Genomic DNA, 24564 nt, shown 5'->3' on the forward strand with positions numbered 1-24564 from the left:
AAAGAGAAACATTTTAAAATATTTTTTTTAATCAAATTCTGGTAGACTGTGTAATACATGGTTCATAGAAGATGTTTTATTTGATATGTGATTTTTGCTAAATTCTCTGTACATGTTGACAGGTGGTCCCAGTAAAGAAAAATTTTATGCCTTTTTATTATTATAAGTTTATTTTAAGAAATGCTTTATGGCTTGTATTGTGAAAGTTTTTGATTCTTGAATATTAGATATCTGTACAGAAGCAAAACATAATTCAAATACACCCAATATCGGTAGGAAAAATGTCTTTTTTTTCAATAATGTAACCATTTTATATGTTTTTATATCAATATCACTGCTGGTCCCAATACCAGTACTAACTAGTACAGATTACCAGCCAGTTAAGTTAACCAGTGATGGTGGCTCTGTTAAAACCAATAAGAAACCAATAGAAACCATAAGAGGAATAATGGGGAACCTGTTTGCCTGGCAAATATTTTTAACTCAACAAAATGTAATTACAGATGGGTGAAAAATTATTAGAATTTTTTTTTTTTTTTTTTTTTAAAGATCTGAATCTCATGTCATGTGGAATAATAAATCAACTTGCTGGATGTGAGCACCACTTTGAACAGTGAACCTCATGTCTGCTTTTAATTTTTGTCAAAGTTACGTTATTGTTGTGTGGTAATGAGACGCAGACTTTTTCAAATCTATTAGCTTTTACAACTTTAAAAATCTAAATCACTACAGCATTCTTTGAAAAATGGTTAGCGGTAATAGAAGGTATATGTGATTTGTAGTAAATGGGCTAAAACATGTAAAAGCACCAGTATGGTCCTTTTAGGAACAATGCACCCTGTAGTTTTTATGATGTAATGATTGAAAGGGCAGAGGAAGAAGAGGATTGGTAGTCAGGGAGAGGATGAAGGGGTGAGGGTAGATTTGTTTATTGAACCCTGCAGGATGAAATGGTTTTCTTTGGCTCTCGCTTCGTAAATGTCACATGTTCAAACTCAACTGTGTGCCCATGTGTGAGTAAATGAGTGAATGAGTGAATTCATGGGTGGGTGAGTGTGCGTCTGCGTGCATGTGGCCCTCCAATCAACATAAACCTGTCTCATGGCACCAGCTCTTTGGGGCGACATCTACGGTAGCTGACAGAGGACAATAGACAGATGTCACCGCTCTCTGACTTTTATGTAAGCCTATGGCTGTGTCTGGTTTTCATCAAATGTTCCTGTCCTATGTGCAAAGGGGAGGTAAATTAGAAGGAGTCTCAGTAAACGAGAAGCAAACATGAAACATAAAAACAGCAGGTGATGAAAAGAATCAAAGCAAGTAGCAGCCAGGGTCAAGCTGTTTGTCATGACAGTGGTGTGTGTATGCCGTGCAGCGGGACTCCACAAATGCATATTCTGATCAAATATAATATCTCAATTATCCTTTCAGTGTATTAAACATTTCCAATTGTCGTGTAAAATGTCAAATACAATATATTATTTTAATGCTGTAATGTAGTTTTTTTGTAAAGTAAGATGGCTTGGTGAATGTGGAAAAGGATGGCTTTGATATAACTTCACTGTCGGTCTCTGAGTCTGTCTCTTTCTCTCTTTTACCTGCAGACATCCCAGGATGCACATCAAAACAGGCTTAGTGGACGCTCACCTCTACTGTCTGAAAAAAGCAGTGGTGGACTTCCTGACGGAAAACAAGTGAGTTCTTCGCCTTTTTTCTGACTATTAGTTAATTAATTAACATAGGAAATTAGCTTTCCCACTTTGAATTTTAGCCCTGATTTTTAATTTTTTTATTTTATAATTTGACAAATGACCAGTTTATGTTTAATCGAATTAACAAACAGACTTTCAAGTGCTTACACACACCCGCACAGTCACGTCGACTTGAACTCATATTCACTGCTTAATCTGTAGTAAGTGTTAAACATGGTTACATGGTGTGTAAGGCTTTGAAAGGTCCTGTTAGCAGGGTATTCTAGCTAGGTGTTAATTTGTTTTACTATGTGCCACTGAGGCAGGCTGTTAGGCCTTTAGCCTCTGAAGCGAAGCAGTGTCACGGGGAGCTCTCTGTAGCTGCCCGGACTCCATATTCCTGGATACAATCAGAGTAAATGAAAGGCTCTATGTGCTATCAGCATGTATTTAATCTTCTGCATTTGCATTAGTGATGACCTAATGATATTAGGGTAATGATACAGTCATCTCATTATTTGGTTTGATTCATAGCACAGGGCTCACAATATCAGGACAGTTTAACAATTTTTAGTTTCTTGGTCTTTCATATAAGTATCAGTGGTAAATAGACCGAGCCTAAGCTTAGAGTATAAAATGTTAGGATAAACATAAATGAAAAGATCAAACTTGTGGCATACAGCTTAATACTTTCAAAATCAAATGTGGTCTGTGCTGCTGTTCAGTTGCATTATACAACGCAAGCTACTAATTTGAAGCATCATAATTGCCAGAGAAAATAAGAGAAAGAAAAGCTGAGTTATTTGTAAGATTGAGCCTCTTGTCATCGCAGCAGACATCAGTGGAGGATCTCGGACATTTCATGTCTGGCCAAAGACACATTGAAAAATCCCTCCAGCACTGCGCCAGCACGGAGGCATCATCCTTCCCATTCTTGTGAACATGATAGCTCAGTAATGCCGCAAGGGAATTTCTTCAAATTTGGCACAAAACATGCACTTGGACTCAAGGTTGAACTGATTAGATTTTTGGTGGTCAAAGGTCAAGGTCACTGTGGCAGCACAAAACACTTTTTTTAGCCATGACCCAACAATTCACACAGCGATTATGACAAAATTTCTCACAATATTTTGTATGATTCTGGATTAACAGGGATGTAACCTTAAACTAGCCTGAGTGGTGGGAGCGATAATTATAGTCTTGTAGTAAGCTTGCAGCACCAATGCAACCACTTTGAACAAAGGTACTCACTTGGCCCTGCCATAATGTAGTGACATTACAGTCCGTATTTAAGCTCCAAAGTGGAAACTGTTACATTTCTGTGCTGTAAAATACTGTTCCACAGTCATGTTAAGTACACAGTTGCCTGAAAATATTATAAAATGTCACTTTTCCTGACCATAAGTACTGCCTTTACATTGGCAAACTGTGCGCACTTGAATGGGAGATGCAGGTAGCACATTAAACAACTGCTGATAAAAGCATCCAGCGTGTTTGATAACAGCAGGACTGGATCCAGATTCACTCCAGGCAAAGTTGTAAGCTTAGGAACAGCTTGGTGCCAGACTTCTCAAAAACAGGGTGGTGATGAGATGCTGAAATGTTTTTGGAAGGGGTCCCATCGAGAAGTGGGTTAAATTACAGCCATTTTAAATGTGTCCTCACCATACTAGTTTTAGCTCACACATAAATAAATCTGAAGCCAAGCTACCAAACACAGATCCCACAACTATACTCCATCACTCCACCTCGTCTTTTTGGTCAAGGCTGAAGGGTACACTTGAATTGCCATAGAGATGTAGATATAAATCTTCCATCATTACATCACTAGCGCACCCTCTGCCGCTAGCATATATCATCTCTCTTGTTAGATGACTCATTTCTTTCTTCAGCTCTTTTCTTGGATTTTCTTTCACAGCTCCTCTCTGTCTCTCTTCCTTTCTCCTCCACACTCTCTCTGTCTTTTGCTCAAGGAGAGAAATGGACAGAGTAACTGTTGTTTTTCTCCTGTCATTCAGATGGAAATTCTAATCTCCCTTTAAAAGAAAGTAAGAGAGGACAAGTGGAGGGTTGGTGGGGGGGGGGTAGAGAGGAGCACTGAGCTCAGCACAGTGCAAAGAAGAGGAAAAAGTAATGAAAATGGGGAAATTACCTCCAGGTTTACATAGACTTCAAAGCATGGTTCAGCTTCTGCTTTTGTCTTAACAGTCCTCATGAGATACTGAAGTGCTAATTGTAGCAGATGCACATTGAAGCAAAAGTTCTGACAATGGCATTAACTTCATTCTTTGTCATTTACCACATTTATCAACTGAATTCTTTAACTTCCTCTTTACTATTACTGCATGTTCTTTAGGATGTATTGATAACACAAATATACTGCTAAATATATTGGTGCCTCGATGAACTGTCAATTCTAATTAATGAATAATCACATCACTTTGTACACGACTGCATTACCAACACAGTAGCGCACTGTGGATACAACATTAAGTAGTGGCTGATCTTGAACTGCAGAGCTAAATGAAATGAATAAATCTATTTATTCAGTTTGCATTTTTTGGCACAACCTTGTACATTTCCTCTCTGAAAAAGAAAAAAGAAAAAAAGTATCTCAAATGGTAGCTTAACACTCGCCAAGGACACTACCAGTTAAGGAGGTGCTGAATACAGCAACCGTTTTGATTCAAGTCAATGCAAGGTCACAGTAAATGCGTGACTCATCTGTGTTTCAGATGCACAACATCCAGTGACTGAAAGTAGCTCACTTGTAGAGTTTATTCATAAATGATCTCATTTTTCTTACCCGTTCATTTTCTATTTCATTCAGACTTGCCCTTTTCTCCATCTGCCGATGATTAGGAAGTAAACCATTATCTAAAGAAAGCACGTTAAACTCATTCACTGATTCACTGACACATATTGATGACTTTGTAGGCATGTTTAGGTCTTGTTACATTTCTCCTTTTTCTTTTATCGCAGGTCGATCTCATCCATCCGTGGTGAGCTGCTACCGTATTTGGTGCGGAAGCAGTTTTCCAAAACAACCAACAACCAGAAAATCAAAGACGACGGAGAGGATCAGAACCAGAAAAAGAATGACGGCTCTACGAACCACGGTCAATGTTTGCACTGACACGTCACTACACATACGTCAACATCAGAGGAAAAACAACATACAATAGCCACAGCACTGTAACCCTATTTAAAATACCTGTGGATCTTACTCATAAGCCATCAGCATGGAGAACAGCTAGGTTTGGCTTTTGCTGTAAATAAGCACTGACATAGATTGACAAAAAAAAAGGACAAGTCTCCCCACATCAAGGCACATTCCCCTAAAACAACATGTATGTATGATCATTTTCACTCCTAACTCTGCTGTACCCCGCTTCCCTTCTCTTCCCGTCTCTCTCTATTGTCCAGAGCTCCTCATCTCATCACGGGACGAGCCTCTCCTCCAGCTGGCTCAGGAGCGCTCCTGTTGGAACGACCATCACGGCGACATGAGCGAGGCTTACCATGGAGGAAAGCTGCGCTGCTATGTTCACATTATGGACCAGGGCCTGTGCTACCGCGTCAACACTCTAGCTGCTTACATAGAAGCAAACCGACTGGTGAGTCAGACATTTGCCTGCTCCAGCCAGGTTTTTGTTAAATACACATTTTCAAATGTGATTATTCTGTACATACTACGTACATATCTGGAGGACATTGAAGTAGCTGCACTTACACAGGTCCTCTATAGATTTGTTTTTTGTAAATTCAAACACTTTTTTTTTTTTCATCTTGTATATATGCTGTGACTGTACTTTACTCCTGTATCCTCTTTTTGTGTAGTTTTCACCTTTTTCATAATGCACAATGATCTTTTCTTGTTTTTCTGCTGCTGACAATTCTACTCTGAACATGAAAGTTCATTCTTGACCTTGGAAACTGTAATTTAACAAAAAATAAAACAAATAAACTCGTGGTCCACTTGAAGTTTATGCAGAGCTTTCGACTGCATGTTCTGGTCAGATGAAAACATCCTGCTCCTGTTTTTCTTCTTTAATTTGAATGTTGTATACTTGGCCCAATGGCCCCTTTGCATCAGAGGCATTGTTAAAATGATTTTATTCAATTTTTCTTTTTCTTTCATTTAATCTGTTATTATGGGCTTTTAATCTTATGTGTCCCTCCCTTTTGTCTTCTCCTTACTAGGCCCCAAAGCTGTTTGAGGAGCCAGCAGTCCATCCATCTGCTGTCATTTCTGAGAGATGCCAGGTAAGACTAATGTCTTAGAAATATCATTGGTTGGTACACTAGCCATATTTAAATAAAAGAATATTTAAATAAGGTTTCAGTTGTCTTTCATTTTCTTTTTGATTAGTAATTTTGCTTATTGTCTTTTTAGCTCCCCTACCATTATCTCTCTCTCTGCATCTAATTTAAATGTCATCATTGCAGAGGTCTGTGTATGTATCTCTGTCTGAGTAATGCTTCTGTTTGTTTGTGTGTGTGTGTGTGTGTCTGTGTGTGTGTGTGTGTGTGTGTGTGTGTGTGTGTGTGTGTGTGTGTGTGTGTGTGTGTGTGTGTGTGTGTGTGTGTGTGTGTGTGTGTGTTTGCTCTGCCCTCAGATGGGCTCAGACAGTATCATCGGAGCTCTATGTCAAGTAGCAGATAAGACTTCCATAAAGAGGTCAAATATCGGGAACTCCACCACTGTAAAAGAGAAGGTCAAAGTCACCAACTCCATCATCATGCACGGGGTTACCGTCGAGGAGGGGTGAGAACACACACATCTCTACAAACACACACATGCACACACTCGTTGATGACATGTACTTTGAAGTGATGTTGCCTGAAAAAGAATTTCACCTCGGGGCACAGGCATGTTTATGAATTAAAGTTTGATTGTTCTCATCGGGTTTTTTTTTTTTGCTGGTGTTCAGTTAGTACACGCTTACTGTGTGTGACAAAGTGGTGATAAGTAAGCAAAGATTTCAAAATAAAATGACTCATTTTTATGTTGCCAGGAAAAACTTGTAATGAGCATCTTTAATCTCCTTTCAAATTTTCATATTTTTACACACAATCCCAAAAACTGCTAAGCTTTTTTTTCCCTGTTTCTGTTAACACTGTTTGGTTTTTACAAATAAAAGCTGTGTGTGTGTGTGTGTGTGTGTGTGTGTGTGTGTGTGTGTGTGTGTGTGTGTGTGTGTGTGTGTGTGTGTGTGTGTGTGTGTGTGTGTGTGTGTGTGTGTGTGTGTGTGTGTGTGTGTGTACTAGGCAGATGCTTGTGCATGTGTGTGTCTGTTGATAGGAGGTGTAACAGGTTTTGTTTTCTGAGCTCTGTGGGGTCAAACAGTGATCGCTGTGTTAACAATGCATCTATTGGTGTTCAACCAGCCAGAGACCAGTTCCAAACAAACACGGAGCTGGTGAAGTGAAACACACAACATCCCTATATTTCATTTAGCCACTAATTTACTTGTGTATACCCAGGATCCCACTGGTTATGGAATTTGTGGAATAACATGTGGGTTTGAAAGGTGTTTTCCAGACATCAAATGTCTTTATTTCTTTATCATATTCAAAATCATATTATTCCACTCTGTTTGACAGTTCACATATATTCTTTGTGAGATTATTCCAACACTTGAATGAAGTTGTACAATACTTACAGATGAACCTAAGACTTTGTCTTTTTTACTGCTGCACCATCAAATGGAAATAATCCAGAGGTCTTGTACATCACTTTTTACCCAAAATTCAGTCTGACATGTTTGGTGCCTTTGGAAACTTTGATCTGTACTAGAGAAATAAAGTTCTGTGCAGCATGAGTTTGTAATGACAGGCTCACCAGCCGGTCAGTGAGGTTTAAGGCCATGCCAAGCATTATGTGGTTACGTGTTAACAAATGTAACCATTCGCTTGCCTTTTTCCATATGATACTGTTGCTTGACACCATTTACAACAGAAAACTACCGAAGGATGTCCTTATAGTTGTACAAATGCTGCTTTTCTTCTTTGACCTCAGCAGTAAAGGATTTACGTCATTGCAACTTTTTGCTTTTTAGCTGAAACATCACCTCAGTGAACCAGGTTTGCTGAGAAAACTCAGAGGGTCAATGCAGGACATGGCAAATGTTGTAATTGCCACGTTATGACCTCACCTGGGGAGGGCAAAAAAAGCTAGTCTGAATAGTGACGCATCATGATTAGTAGCATTACTGCACATCAGGATTGGTCTCAACTGTAGCCAGTAGTTTAAGTGGTGAAAATCGACTGCTTTGTTGCAACAAAAGAAGACTTGTACAGAGAGCACCAGTGGCTACTGTAGAATTAGCATGTAGATTGATCTGCTCAGTTTCTTAGCCAGAAATTCTGGTGGAAAGAGACTTTAATGCAGTCATTCACAGGCTCCTTTTCTTTTATCTCAATTTCTTACTCCTCCCTCCCTTTTCTTTCCATCAAGGCCTCAGCGCCATCTCTCTCCTCTCTTGCGCTCTCTCTCTCTTTCTGTCTCTCTCCATCTCTTCTTAAGCCTTTCAGGGACCCCAGCCAGCCAGCATGGGGACCCTCATCATGCCCATGTAGGTGCACGCACAAAGGCATGAAAGAACGAGAGAGACGAGAGAAGGGAAGAAAGAAGCGAGGGGAAAGCAAGCTAGCACGCAATAAAGAAATTGCAATTCTTTCTTTTCTTTCTTTGAGGACATAAGAAGGAAGGAGAAAGAAGGAAAGAAAGAGCCAGTATGAGGGGATTAGCAGACCCCGGCCATGTCGCAGAAACCCCTCGCATTTCTAGTTTCTTTGTTTGGAGCTGACCAGAGCTTGTTGACAAAGCGCTGCGTGTTTGGGAAGGGGGATAGTAGGGGTCAACTTTACAGGGGGGTTGGCACAGAAGGTGGGGGTTGACGTGTGTGTGTTTGTGTGTGAGTGCGTGCGTGTGTGTGTGTGGGTATGTGTGTGTGTGTGTGTGTGTGTGTGTGTGTGTGTGTGTGTGCAAGAAAGAGGATGGGGGGTGGGGGGGTCATGGCAAGGAGGAGCCCTGGTGTTAGTAATTAGTGGTGTTTCAGCTCCGAAGCTTCTTTGGTGGTCTCTCTCTCTCCCTCTCTCTCTAATGTTACAAAACTCTGAATCTTGTAATCTCCCATCACCATCTACCACCACCACCACCACCACCACCTCCTGGGTAGTCACTGACACACACACACACACGCACACACACGCACACACACACACACACACACACACACACACACACACACACACACACTCCTTTCTCCCTCTCCCTCCAGGCCTAACCACCTGAATAGAATGGGCCAATACAAACCTGTCTTGTGTGTGAGGTGCAGAGGGCCAAGTGTGTGTGCGTCACTGCCTGGGCAAGATCAACATGTGTTCTCCACCGGGCTCCCCGAGCTACTGAAACACACATACACACAGATTCTCTAACCCACACACACCTACACATACACGCCCTCCGCGATTAGTCGACACAGGACACACAAGACTGTCTGTGTCTCCTCTCCAAGAATTTTATGGTGATGGTTTGGCTGAATGTGAGCGTGCATGGTGGGTTGGCAATGCCAGCTCAGGTGGGACTGTAGCATAGGGCCAACAATGTCTTAACACACACATACACATATGAACACACAGCGTGGCCTGCTGTTCTTTGATAGACATGTATATGCTAATGGCACATCATTAAGTTCTGTCTATTGGATGTGTTTGAGTCTTCGGAGCAGGCGGGAGGACGCTTGATGGCTGAATGTATCTACTGTGAGTTTGACATCCTGCATGGCACTCACCTAGCAACTGTGCAAGTGGAGAAGGTTAGCAGCCAACAGTGGAAGGCTGTGGTTGTACTGGGCAGCTCCCAGTATGAATGTTCTCAGTTGTGTGTATATGCCCGGCTGCAAAGGAAGAAAACAGAGTGTGAACCATGTTCGAATTTCCAGTGTAGCCTGAAAAGCAAACAGAAAATGTTTCAACACTAACAAACCTATCCCAGCGAAATCTTTAATTACTCAACAGTTGGTCAACTATTACTTGGTAGCAGAAATTAACCACTGGCTCACATCATGTAGGGTACTAACCCATGGTTTAGGGATCCCTTAAAGTAATAATGTTGAGTGGTTGTAAATGTTTTAGTCATTACAGCTGCAACTAACAAATACTTTCATAATCTTTAAATCTGCTGATTATTCTTCATTATCATATAATTGAATCAACACACTTCTACACCAGTTTAAATGAAACCTAAACATTTCTCACAGGTATTACTGCATTAGTTTCGGTTAGTTGTGCATAATAAACTGGCAATAATGTCGCCTCTGGAGCAGTAGTTTCCAGCCGTTTTTGGCTTATGACTCCTTAAAATGAAGCAATATTTTCTTGTGACCTGTCATCACTGGTTATGTGGACATGGATTATGAGCAGTTCAACCAATGACAGATTTTTTTTTTTCCTTTTCCGACCGTTTCGTTTTAAAAGATTTTTAGAGTCCTAAAAAGGTGAAAATATTTACTATTCCACAAGAAGAAGAAAAAAATTAGAGCAAAGTCATAAAAATTCACATAATAAGCAGGTAACACAGACATATTTTTTCTTTATTTTACCTCGTATCATTTTTGTGACCTCTCATATTAATAAGTGGGATCCCACAGGGGGTCCTGACACCCCTGTTTGGAGCCAGAGCTAAAGGCAATATAAGAAGAATGTGATTCATATGAGTTTGTGTGTGTTATTTTTCAGGTGTAATATCCAGGGCAGTGTGATCTGCAGTAATGCTGTTATCGGCCGAGGCGCAGACCTCAAATACTGTCTGGTGGGAAACGGACAACGGATCGAACCAGAGGGTGAGACTCACAGATACACATAAACACACATTCACACACTTAAAAAAACAAACAAGAAATATGGTAATTTAACTCTTACTTTAAGCTCTTCATCCTGTTTGGGTTTTCATTTCTTCCCACTGTAACTGTGGGTACATTTTAGGGTTTTATGCATTTAAATGAAGTTGGCTGTTTTGCATCCCCAACTTAAATCAACTGAACACTTTGCTCTAGGGATACAAAGCTTGTTTCCTGCATAAACACATTGCAAAAAATAACGGAAACGCCTTAGAATGTCACACCACACAGTACAACAATCTTGCATATAAATGCTATCTATTAACATTTGTTATGTCCAGATTTGTTGTTGCTGTTATTTTGTCCTACCTCAGGACTTTTCTCTGGCCGACTCAGATAAGGTGTAAATGTATGTGTGTGGTATCCGTAAGTGCCAGGCCTCAGAGCCAGCAAGGAAAGTTTCTTAATTCTGAAGTCTGTGTGATAGAGAGATTTGTCAAAGATTTTTTTTTTTTTTTTTTTTTTTATTTCCTTAATCCTCTTGTCCCCAAAGCTAGCTGTTTGCATGTGTGTGTGTGTGTGTGTGTGTCTGTGTCTGTGTGTCACATTGATGGAGAGGTTAGAGAGCAGGCCAGAAACAGGACCACCCGGAATTCAACAGCAGCCTCCAGCCACGTCCAACGCGCACACACACTTACACACACACACTCACACAGACACACACTCAGGCACATATAGAGAAAGAGAGTAAGCTCGGCTACTAGACTGAGCAGCCTAATTGAGTGAACAACAGGGTGCTTTAAGTAACAACAGTGTGAATTTGAGCTAAACTCGCTTAAAATATTTTAAACAGTTGAGACTTTCTGGAGCATCAAGTGAGCGATCACTGCAACAAAACTGATCTGTCTTCTCTTTTTTTTGGCAGAATCTTTCCTACTAGACAGCACCAAGTTGCCAACATTATGTTACTGAACAATGGAAACTTGGACCCCTAGTTGCACATTGTTTTGCGTACACTTTATGACCAAAGTTCAGTCACACAATAGTAAAGTTTCAGCCTCTGTTTCTCTGGAGTGTAAATCTCTTGATGTGTCTCTTGTTGTCTGTCTTACATAGGAATGTTGTTTCATGGTACTTTTGTCTATCTTTGATTATTATTTTATAGAAATCCTTGTCTTCCGTAGTTATATTAAAAGGGTTGACCTGTATATAGTTTCTTAAAACAGCTCAAAATCTCAAGTTTTTGAATATGTTCAGATTACAGCACTTTGTTTTTATTCTTGATTTAGACACAGAAAAACTCAGTTAAAAAGCCTTATCAGGAGAGCAATAGAGGAATGACCCCTCTTCCATGACTCAGGAAGGGATTTAACCTTAGAGGTTCTTCAGTAAGAAGAGAAAAAATCAAACCTGAAGGATGAGAGTTTTTCCTTTTCCTTATCGTTTCTCATAATCTTGGGCCATAGATGCACTTGTACAGCATGTCATGTCTCTGCAGAATATGCTAATACAGAACATAATCTGGCATAATCTGTAATCTGCCAATGTCAGCAAATGAGAACAATAATGAGGAATACAATTTCTGTAGTTAAATAAACTTTAAATAGTTACATTGTTGTTTTTTTAAAAAGCAATCTGCTGTAATGTACTTAAAGATATGCCACAACAGTTTTGATAGAGCCAGACAGGCAGTCTATAAATCTTTTAGATGAAATTAGATCAGATTATTCTACATAGCAGACTGTACTAATTATAAACCCACTCTGCCTTTTACTTTATATTGTACTGTAAGAAAAAGCACAGCATTGTCCGTCGCCACCAATCTCACTGGCTGACCATAGGCTGCTAAAGACATTACACACCCACTGTACTGCTGAAGCTGTTAGCAGCTAAGGACCACCCTGACAGTTAGCCACACACACACACACATACGCGCGCACACGCACACACATGCAGGTCTATCAGGTGTTGATATTTAAAGATACATACAGTACCTACACTGTGCTGTGGCCACACACACACACACATGTAGTCATATAGTAGGCACACAGAGACAAATACACACATCAACCCCCTCTTAAAGATGACACTACTCTGATCTAATTGTGCATCCTGGTTACATGTTAAAGTGTTAACCTGACATATTTAACCATATTTGCTTAGAATAGACAAGTCTGAATCTTGTTTATGACCATATGGCTATTTTCTTTCCTTAATTTGTAAATGTGAATACATATGGTCTTAATTCATAAAAGACTCTATTAGTTACTGACAAATTAAAGGGCTCAAATTGAGTAACTTTTCCTCCCTTTCTCTCCACTCGCTCCCTCTCCTTCCCTCTCCTGCTCTCCCATGCTCCATTTGTCCTCCCCTCCACACACACAGCAGAGGATAAACTCGTTCTCAGCAACAGATTCCTTCACACCAAAACCTGTCTGTGTGGATGGAACATTACTCTCCTCCACCGTTTGCTTTGGATCAGCACTGATGCTCGGGGATGGAGGGAGGGATGGAGGGATATGGGGCGGAGTCGCGGCTGCTCTCCTCATGCTGAACTGGGTTAGGGTTGAGGAAGATAGTGAGAAACTGCTGGCAGACTTAGTTTCAAGCATCATCTATTTCTTTTAGTGAGGTTCAGGTAGTGGTCAATGTGACCTAAGTCCTACCACACTGAAGATTTTGGGAGTGATCTCATATAAATTAAATGAGCATACAGGGGATATGCATGTTGTAGCCCATTAAGTACAAATTGCTTATACATTTATTTCAGCTAATGGGGAACCTTTGTTTTCCATTAATTTCAGTGTGGTTTCAAAATGAATACGCAGAAATGACTTGTTGACTTGTAATCTGCGTGCGGTAAAAAAATAAGTTGCAGGTGGAGGACTGTTTCAAAATCTCTTCCATTGATGTACTTGAAAACTCATCAAGGAGTTGACAGTCACCTGCTTTCCATTGTCTTGAGAAGGACAATAAAGTCTTATTGATTCTGATCATAGCACAGTGAAGAAGGGCTGTTTGTTAATGTTGGTTTCCATATTTATTTTTATAAACATACAGGGCCTGACCGAATAAACTTTTGTCCTCAATTTGCTTAGATAGCATGTTCTAACTGTCCCTTGACTACCATGAATTTTTGCGTTGCTCTGAAGGATCTTACAGCTTTTTCATCTCTTAGAGAACCATAAAATCTTTCTTTGTGTTCAACTCAAAACACAAAGATTACCAGCGTCCTCCAGCTTTTCACCTAGCAGTAATTCCTGCCTCTTTGTTTTTCCAATTTCTGTCTCTTCTGCAGCTGAGAGGACTAACGAGGTCATCGTTGGAACAGACCAGCTGATGGAGATCTAGCTCCTATGGGGGAAGGAGTGGCAGAGAAAGCAGCAAAACACAGAGGACAACTAATTAATCGGCTGACGGACCAATCAGAAGCCTGGATGCTGCTTGCACAGTTCGACACTCTCTTCCACCACTCGGCTGTTTTGTACATTGTGTCCAAATAAAGTCAGGTCTGCTTAAACCCATGAATCAGTTTGTTGGTCTGTGTGTGTTTTTTTATTCCTTTGTCTCTTTCAGATCTTTGTAATTGTTTTACCACACTAGTTACTATCAGATCGTTACCGTCTCCTAGCAGCAGGACCTGTTGGAGAGGGTGGGGCACGGGCTCGTACATGTTTGACTGTGCATGGGTGTTTACACGTGCACACTGTGCAGCTGTGAAGACCAAAGATGTAGAGAAAAAGCAGTGGGAGGGGTGACCACAATGGCGTGGGGGTTAAGTTTATTTGTATACAGAAATGGTGTATGTGTAGGCCCTGGACCACCCAGCTTGATCCTGTATCAATTAACACCGACACCCCACCCTCACACACGAACACAGCAGAGGAGGAAACTGACTCGCGCCTGACTCTTTTCGTTCTTTTTTTTTTTTTTCTCCTCGTCTTTCCCTTTCTGCTCCCTTTGCTGTCACAAGATTTATTGCATTCTTTTGGCAGAGCATTTCTTAAATTACAGTTCCTTAGTCACGAAGGAAGAAGATCAGGACAGGGATGTCTGTGGGGGTGCTTTGTGTGTACATGTGCGTGTGTGTGTGATCTACTGTTCTCTGTTTCATATTGGGTCTGTGGCTGTGCAGAAGTCATTTAGACTGTCTCTTGTGGCCTGATTATGTGTACTGCTGTGTGTGTGTGTGTGTGTGTGTGTGTGTGTGTGTGTGTGTGTGAGAGAGAGACATTATGATGTGTTGTCTACCATCTCTACTGCACTTGTGGACATGTTTTTATGATTATCCCCCCCCCAAAAAAAACAATGACTAATGTGGCTTTCATCCGTCATTTATAGATTCATTCCCCTGAATCTGTAATATTGTCAGGTGTAGTATAAAGGTTAAGACTTAACACTTCAAAGTTTTAAAAGTTTTCACTTTGTGTAACACAGAAAGCGTGTTACAAATATGTGTGCATTTACCAGGCAGTGAGGGTCTAACAAAAGATGTTTTAAGTTGTATTATGGGAAATGTAGGACCCAAATGTTCTACTCTTTATACAAGGGACTCAAAGTTAGGATATCTCGGCCTCTGCTGTGCCAAACATAATTCCAATTTATTTTTCATTTATCGCTCCCAAAAAAGTCCCCAACTTTACTGAAGTGAATACTAGTCTCCTTTTAAGAGCTTGTTTAAAGGAGTAATGTGTACATTTGTTACCATTGCTAAATAGCCAATGTTTGCGTTAACAGCTGTTTACCAGTCTAGAAGAAACATTGCGAGTTTACCATCAAACTTCATTCCTTTACTTGCCAAGAGCTGTCTCCAGTGGTGGAAAGCAACGTCAGTGTTAACTCTTGTTTTACTACTTTTGTTCAACTGAAGCTAGCATGCTAACCAGCTAGCCCTCGTCTGGCAGCTGTCTCATCACTTTCCGATAACGGGTCACTGTAGCGTCCAGTCTGCCCTGAAGAAGTAGCGTAGACTGTATGCTTACTAAACACGGACAACTTTTGAGTGCACTTGAGGTGTGCACTTTTCTCCCACAATGCAATGCACAAATGAAATGGCTGAGCGGCTCACAGTGAGAAAAATTGAAATACATTATGGGCAGTGGGGAGACAACTCTAGACGGATCCTTGCCAAACATCATTGGCAGTGACGTGACATTGCACGTATTGACTGATTTTTTTGTTAGTTTAAATTGGTAAAGTATTTTTTTGATTGTTTGTTTGTTCACTAATCAACAAAACAGATTTGCAACACAGCTAGTAGTTTTGCCTCATGGCTTTTTGTAACTAGAGGAATCACTAATAGAAATTCCCTTAACCTACCTTACAAAACATCAGAGATTTCAGCATTCAGCTTCAGGATGTTATACAAAATAAGGAGTCGCACTTTCATTTCACTGCTTTCTTTATGAGAATACATTCCATAAAAGTGGGTTGCAGGCTGAAAAGATGAAGTGCTAAACAAACACAGTATTTTTTTTATGTGTCCTTTTAGGTACCACCACAGAACTGTCTTCCCTCTGTGTTCAATGTGGATGTGGCGTAAGCCCCCAAACCAAAATAGTCCATAGTTCAGTACTTTTCCATGGATTTTCTTACCTGTGTTTACTGCAAGCAACTCTTGTCACACTGTTTAGTTTTCAGTGACAAAAAAAAACTTGATAAAGTAAAGATTGTCACTCTTTATAGTAATATCCTCGTAGTTGTTTTCCCATTGAGTAATACATGTGCAGATATCAAATTTTTTATCTTTTCTCTATCATGGTGATTCTCATCTATAAAGTAGTAAAAATCTGAGTCATTAAAGTAATTTGGCACTTATTTATATCGGGGTTGGGAAGTGTTGTAGCCGTGTCCTCACAGCACAAGAGTGACTTGATGTGAAGGTGAAAGACTAAATTTGTCACCTGAGTTTTGGGGTAAAGAATAAAACCACAGTTAAGGTTCACTATGTCCGTACTCTTTGTCTTGGCTGTATTAACCTTTTTAGTGGTCGCACACTCTGACCTCTCTCTTCAACCACATGATGAGATCTGGCAGCCGGGTGTGTTTGGGTAGAGGTTTGTATATTTATACAAAGACCCCGGAGTCCCCTCAATAGAACGCCACCATGGCTGAGCCCGCCTTCCAGCACATATGTGTGTTTGGTCCTCTGTGTGCACGCATGTGTGCAGGCTCACCTGTGTGTGACTGTTGTTAATCCTCTGTCGCACAAACTAATCAATGCCATCTAACACCCCTGTGAGTGAACGCATGCATGCATGTATGCATGCGTTCACATACATGCATGCATGTATGCATGTGCACACATGCGTACACAAATGTGCATGTTTGCTTTGCAGATCTGGAGATCAGATGTCAGGCCACAGATAATATATCAGGCTGTCTGTTGGTCTTTGGTTTTGTCGCTTTGTGGAATTTTTTGACCTCTCTACAGAAGATTTTCATCTAATTATGCATCCCAAACAAATCTATCTTGCACCGGAGAGAAGAGAAGTGATCTGAAAAATAAAACATTTTCATGCACAAATTATCATCAGTGACCCATTTTGCTGAAAGCATATTTGCCCAAAAGGATCAAATCTAGCATATTAATGAATGAAGAAGCTTGTCCACATCTGGAGTGACATTTTAAAACGTTATATTATGCAAAATATGAACTTAAGAGCTTATAGATCAGTTTCGATTGCACTCATTTCTGTGCCTCTGTATTGTGTGTGCGCCTTCTGTTTCTGTGTGTGAAATGTGTCGTTTTTTTTTTTTAGCCTGTTTGCAGAGGGAATCATAAAGACATTTTTCTTTAAGACATTAAAGTCATAGAAGTTGACAGAAGTCTAGAGATTGAGAGGCTTGTTCACAACAGAGTTTTTCCTCACAGTCTGGGAAGAGATCCAGAGCTGTTGGGGGAAAATTCAAATGGTTGTCAACATTTTATGCTCTTTGTCAAGATAAATGCATAATATGACACTTCTGGACATATTACCATGACATCGTCTCATCTCCCTCTTGTACCTCTAAAACACAGTCTCAGAAATAAAATTTAAAGGGGCAGTTCACCCAAATCACAAAAGACATTATATTTTCATACTTTTCCCAAGTGGCATTTGGCCATGAAGAATTTGGATTTATGGGCCACTCTTTTGAGATATCCACCTCTGCCAATACCTGAAAACTGTGGAGGTGAATGGAATTTAAAAGTATTGAAAAATTACTTTAAAGAATTCAGCAGCAGTGTGTTTTTTCATGAAACAAATGTTCCAGTTACTCTGGATAATCTTAAGATCCAAATGTCTGACTGGCGATAGTTTTTGTTGGAACTATTTTCTACTGAAGAAGTAGTTGTGGTGAAAACTGTCCAAAGTAAAGTCTGAGGATTATCTAGAGAAAGTTTGATAAAGTTGTGGAGGAAGTGTTTGACCTCCCTCAACTTTGATTTATGAAGTGAGATGTGGACTAAGAAACAACCTAACAACACAGTCTAGGAGCAGAAAATGTGCAACCAGGGAGTTTGGCTGAAGTTTCTCTTGCTTTTTCTCAGTTAAATAAAACAAGTGACATTATATGTGAACACATTTGTTTCTGAGATGTTCTCTGTGAGTCAGTGATATCTTACTGCTGCTGAGCCCTGAGGGGGAGGACGTAGAAAATAAAGAACCATATAGTCTTAGATAGATGGCACGGATGGATGGATGGTGGAGACGAATGTAGGATACATATGCGCAGAGAGGTGAGGTGGAGTCTGAGCTCTGGGTTGGGGGGTTGGCTGAGTAGCTGGGTGGCTTCATGGCTTGAGGGCTGATCGTGGGTGAGCGAGAGAGAGAGAGAGAGACTGAGCAGGCCACCCAAGTGGCAGTCAGAAACCTGTGTGTGTTTGCTGCTGACCCCTACACATTAGCACAACACTTCCTCAATTTGTCTCCTGTGTTCTCCGGCCACAAATGAATTTCCTCCACCACCTCCCCACCCACTCCAAACACACACACACACACACACACACACACACACACACACACACATATACAGACACACCAACACCACCCCATCACTAACCTAAACGTCTGAATACATACACACACAAACACCCTTTTTACAAGCTTTAGAGATAGAACAGTTGCTTATGTTGCTTAGCCAACAAAGAGTGTGTGTGGAGACACAGATCCCATGTATGGGATAACAACCTTAGTGACATGCCTATCACACACACACACTATGCCAGATATTCCTGTCTGTCACTGCGGAGGCCCCCAGCTAATTAACTAAACATTGACTGGGTGGTTGATTGGGATCTCATCTTAAATTGCTTTTGTAATAAAATCACAGGAAGAAGCAAAAGCTTGACCTGCTTTACACCCGCAGGTGACCTTTTCTTTCTAATCTCATTCATTACAGTGTTTATAACATCCAGAGCTGTAACTGCAAACAGGTTGGCTATTCCATATCATTAAAATAAACATTTTTTGTCTATCTGAAACATTCGGTTCTGGTTTTTCTTGCACTGTAATTTTACTACAATCATTGCCACTTTATTCTGTTCAATTTCACATCAAGGCTTCTTGTAATTATCTAAGATAGAGAAATGTTTAAAATTGAATTTCTCCTGAATTTTTAGCCATTAGAGATTTGAACATAAAAAAAGAAAAAAGAAAATCCAAGTAGCCTTTTTTTTCATTTTCCTACTGTCAAAAATGTATCTAAATATAATTCCTGTGTGTAAGAACCCAGCTGTGTGTTGTCTCAGCGTCTTAAGATGGGAGCTTTTCTGATAAGCTTCTTCATCATTTGTACAGATCACAATAGTGCGGGACTTTTATGAAAAGCTATACCATTTCAGATATATTTGCCGACATATACATGCATAGGCTCTCTCTCTCGCTCTCTCTCTCTCTCACACACACACACACACACACAGACTTCTTTTAAAGCTACAGGTCTGAGTTTGCATTACCACCTGCTAGCTGCGTCTGACAATACCTCTGTTACAACCGCACAAACAAAGACTTAAAGAAAAGTGTGTTTCTCTGTCTCTCTGTGTGTTTTGTGTGTTTTTCCCCTAGAAAGGCAACCATTCATTACGGTGACAAAGGGGTAAAGAAATGCATTATCATAATTAATCTTGTGTGAGACTGTGGGTGGCAGCTTTGACTCTCCTCTGAGACTGACAGAGGTGCTCAATGCAGAAAGTGTCTCTCTGCTACCGGGCAACTTTTTGCCTTTTCACTGCGATCCGGGAAACTGGTGTAATTACTTGGAAAGTGTAAAATGTCTCATGGGTTTTTCCTAACAATATCTGAGACAGCTTTGTGAACTTTAAATCAAACACCCATTGTGAAAATGTTTTACAACTGGAAAAGTACAAAGATCTTTCTTTTTTTTTTCTTTTTCTTTTTTTTTACTTTAAACTGTGGTGTATATTTTTCATTCATCATCACAAAATGTTTTTTGAGCAACTTTATATTTCTAGTCAGTCAGCCCATGTCCAAATATTCAGTTTGGTTCTCGTGAAAATAATCTGTTCATTTGGACAAGAGTTAACCCGAAATGTGTTTGTGATTTCTTCTCTTGTTTTTTTCTTTTTTTTCCAGGGATTTTTTGTTATGTCTCAGTCTGTTTTAAGAGCTAGATGTGATGCTCTGTTGTTTTGTGCTTTGAAAACCGTTTGCATGATGGAGCTATTGGAAATTGGCCTCACACATAGATAAGTATACTCAGGGTGTAATGAGAGGGTAAAAAATGATTATCATCATACCACCTGAATCCCCTTTAGGTTGCTTAGTGGTTGCATAATTTGAATAGGTTCTTTATCTTTATTCCAGACTTCAAATCAAAATCTATTATTTCTACTTTTTTCTAGATTTTTGATCTTGGGGCAAGATTAGTTTCATATACTGTATACAAGATTTTTCTCATACTTCCTATCTGATTGTCTTTAATGCTGAGGCACAGTTCGTGAGCTTCAAGAGTTCTTGTTATGTTTGAGGCTGTTATTGCATTCTGACATGTTCATGGGAAACTACAGAGAAATCCATTAAAATATTCCCATATCAGATTATCTGATCCTTTTCCCAATCTAAAACAAATGAAAACTTGTTTCTATAATTATATGCTAAAAGTATCTGATCAAGATCTAGTACTGTCAATCAAGGAACTGGATATGAGGACATGTTTTAGATTTAATAGATAACCAGTTCTGATTTAATGTTGTTTTTTGTTTTGATGTAAATGTTTGATTTTCACCTGACTTCTTTTTATTGGTTTTCAGATCTGGAACAAGCAACATGCGACAACTGCAACATTGAACCATCAGACGTCATGTGGGTACATACTTGTTTCGGGTTATTCTACGATTAATCAGTTCAGTTACAGTTCTGTCAAAAACATACTCCCTTTACTTCTCACAAGATGGGTCTGTTTTCCCACTGACTCCCACTGAGTCTTGCACAATGTCACTACTGTTTCCCCGGATGATCATCTCTGCATCTGTGATCATCTCTTCTTCTATTTCTTCATCTGTCTCCTTTCGTATGACTTCCTTGGTGTTCCCCGGGTACACAGCACAGTATTTTTTTGGAATGGCACTTCCCTTTATGTCTTTTACCTCACTTCTACTGTGTGTCCCAAATGATTTGAGAAGAAATGCAGTCGTGAGCAGTCTCACAGCCTCTCTCTTCGATAAATAAACACTTTCTGTGCCTGAACCCCGGGCGTCTCGGCTGTTGTGAGACGGCTGAGTGCCAGAGCGGTTCCGTAGCTCTGCTTATAGCACATACAGAACCCTGGACGGACAGCCAGCCATGCATGCATGGATGAACGGATGACTGGATGGAGTCACTGGGGAGAGATGAAATGGAGGAATGGAGATAGAGGGGGGGAGGGAAAAGGTAAGAGGAAGAGCAGGAGTAGAAGGAAAGATGAAGGTGTTAAGAAGGAAATCAGAAATAAAAAGAGGCAAAAGTAAAGGAGATGGAACAAGAGAGACGATAAAGAGAGAGAGAGAGGGATGGATGGAGGGAGGGAGGGAGAGGGACCATATGGGACACAGGACGTGGAAAGGGGAAGGAGGGAGAGGAGGGCAATTTGTGTTTGGAGGCCGGGGCGGTGTGATGGCAGATATCTGCACAGCGCATGGTCATCTCAGATGGTTTATTTATCCAAGGCCTCCAGACCAGGCCTCGGACCTCCCTGAGTTTGTTAGGCTTGAAGGGGGCCCCCTACCACACAACCCAATTCCTCACATTCCACATTAGCTCCCATTTCCAGCTGCTTGTTTCCCTCTACCACTCAACCCGACCCAACCCAGTCCAGGCAAACCATACCCAGTCCCAGCAAAATGGAAATACTGACCAAGCCAGTGCCACGCCAGTAACGCGAGCGTCTGGCTGTCTCCATGAGTAAGTATATACTGTATGATGTAGGTGTATCAATGAACCTCTGCAGAGAGCGGTGGAGCGGTGGTAAATGAGAAGCCAACAACAGTATCCTGTGATCCTATAGTCCAAGTCAGAGGATAGGCTGATACAGGCAGTGCATATATCCTGTTTTATCAAGACATAGAAAGCGATCGCTGTGTACCAGCAGAAATGCTTAACCACAGATTTATCACATTCAGATGTTTGAAACAGAACATTTTTACATAGTGTATAAATATATTTAATTTGTATGGGCACACAGCAGAAAATAGAGCTCTGAAATAAATCTGGGTGTGGTTTCAAATGTATCCCAGCTTTTAGATAACCATTTGTTGACCCACAAAGGCTTGTTCAAAGAGGATCAATATGATAAAAAAAAAAAAAAAAAAAAGCTGTGACATGCTAGTAGATGATGGATTTAATTTATTTACTGACCCAACCTTTAAGAAAGTTTGTGAGAGGTGACCTGTAGTTTTTGCTCGTTGTAGCTGGAAAGAAAAGGCCTAAGTAATGTCACCAGTGACAGCATTGAGGCAGCTCATGTCAGCCTTTTATAGATGCCAATCAAAAGTGATTATTTCATTTTTCACACCTACTTTCATGCAAATGTCATTCTTTATACTTTGTTGGGTGCTATGCATACTCAACAACGTGTAAAGATGTCACCTTGGGCATTTTCCACTTTGTTATGACATTTTTACTAAATATATCTTGACTGATAAAAAACAGTTAAATACAGTTTGAGTTTACATTGAGAAAAAATTGATTTTGTGTGAATGAGATGTGTTAGGGAAGCTGACTTCATTTGTCATTGCAGGAGTATAAAAAAATATCTACTTCCTTACTGTCACTCAAATTGTTACTCATTCAAATTTACTCCCTTCACTTGTCATCGTCTTATGGCACTAAAGTTGCAACAGTTAAGAAAATATGAATAAAAATACGTTTTCATGACATATTTTCTGTCCTTATGACGCACTGCATCACATACACACTGATCCCAGGTCTGTCTGACAGTATCCTCCTATCTATCCATCTCTTGTTCTTTGTCTACATGTCATGTAAACAGTGAGGATGGACGTAACAGCTCAGCAGTATGTGACACTGATTGAACCTGCACCTACTGTCGCTGTCAAAAAACAGAGCGAGCCTATAGCACCAACACCTGTATCCAAATTGCTTTACTTCAGCTTCAGATTGTTTTACAGTCACCCAGAGGCCCTCAAACTGACACCGGCCACCTGACAAATGTTCCACACAGCAGCACAGGTTGCTGTTTAGGCAGGGAATGACTGTAATCTGGTAAAGTGTTTGTTCTTCACCCCCATACTGTCATGAGTGGGGCCAGTGGGGGGGCTTACATTAGCAAACCACCAAGACACTCCTAACCTCATGTTTTTGAGCGATTAGAAATATAATCTGGCTTGAGAACCATCTTTCTTTCTTTCTTTCTTTCTTTCTTTCCTTCCTTCCTTCCTTCCTTCCTTCCTTCCTTCCTTCCTTCCTTCCTTCCTTCCTTCCTTCCTTCCTTCCTTCCTTCCTTCCTTCCTTCCTTCCTTTCCTTTTCTTTTCTTTTCTTTTTCACACATACTTCTTAGGTGAACTGCTCTCTGAACTCATGAAATCATGCATGGCAAGACGTGGAAACTTTCCAAAAGCCTCCACAGAGATAAGGGTGTCACACTGAAGCGGGCAGCTTTAAGGTGTCGATTGAAAAGATGCATATGTGGAATGATTCCCATGATCTTTTCATGGTAACGTTATTGGGACGAGGGGTTAACTATTTTTCGAAGGTGTAAGAAAACCTGTCAAACCTACTTTTAGAAGCTTTTGGCCACAAGAGGTGAGGTTACAGCTGTCAGTGCTAAAACACCTATGAACACACGCAGACACACACACACACACACACACACACACACACACACACTCACTCACTACACTCACAGCAAAGGTAAAAATGTCTTTTGGCTGTTCTGTAACAAATGTGAGGCTCCAAAACCTTATCAAACATGAGATGCCCTGAAGTGATATGAAACGTGTTGAAAGATCTGTAATTCTCCCATCCAAAAAAAAAAAGAAAAAAGAAAAAGAAAAAGAAAAAGAAAAAATCGTGTTTACATTCTTGCCTAAAAAGCTGAATTAACTTTTTTTTCTTTCACTGATTGGACTGTGTTGATGAAACAGAGAGGCTGAAAATTGTGTGCGTGCCTGTCGCTGTTATATCAATAGATGGCATGTGCGATTGCTTCTTACAAACTGGAGGGCCCGGCCACTGGGAATAATGTTCAGAGAGCAAGTGAGGCGGGCAGGCAGCAAGCTGTGTGCGTGAGCGTGCGCGCGCACGTGTGTGTATGTGTGTGTGTGTACGTGCTTGCATGCGTGCACGGCTGCGCAGAGTTTATTGAAAGAGTTCCTCCCCCCCTCCTCCTCCTCCTCCACCCCCCTCCTCCTCCTCCTCCCCCTCCTCCCCCTCCCTCCCTCCAGCCCAGGCAGCAGCAGCCTGGGTGGTCCCCCTCTCTCTCCACTTTGGTGAGCTGTTGCTTAGCAGCTAATAATAGGCGATGTTTGCAAAGTAATTTGCCTCTTCCTTGGCCAATGGGAGCCGGAGCACTTTTCCATCAAACC

The 24564-nt window shown here is 40.6% G+C and overlaps 1 protein-coding gene across 1 annotated transcript in view; it reads left to right on the top strand.

Moving 5' to 3' along the window:
• eif2b3 (eukaryotic translation initiation factor 2B, subunit 3 gamma) overlaps positions 1-14065 on the top strand; it is a 32261-nt gene extending 18196 nt beyond the window's left edge. The window contains exons 6-12 of the mRNA XM_056392317.1: positions 1605-1694; positions 4674-4810; positions 5118-5308; positions 5895-5957; positions 6311-6459; positions 10437-10540; positions 13836-14065. Coding sequence (XP_056248292.1) covers positions 1605-1694; positions 4674-4810; positions 5118-5308; positions 5895-5957; positions 6311-6459; positions 10437-10540; positions 13836-13888 — 787 coding nt within the window. The 3' untranslated portion in view covers positions 13889-14065. The remainder of the gene's footprint in view (positions 1-1604; positions 1695-4673; positions 4811-5117; positions 5309-5894; positions 5958-6310; positions 6460-10436; positions 10541-13835) is intronic.
• Positions 14066-24564: the final 10499 nt, after the last annotated feature.

This window comes from Seriola aureovittata, chromosome 12, assembly GCF_021018895.1.
Source record: "Seriola aureovittata isolate HTS-2021-v1 ecotype China chromosome 12, ASM2101889v1, whole genome shotgun sequence".
In the NCBI taxonomy this organism is placed as follows: Eukaryota; Metazoa; Chordata; class Actinopteri; order Carangiformes; family Carangidae; genus Seriola; species Seriola aureovittata.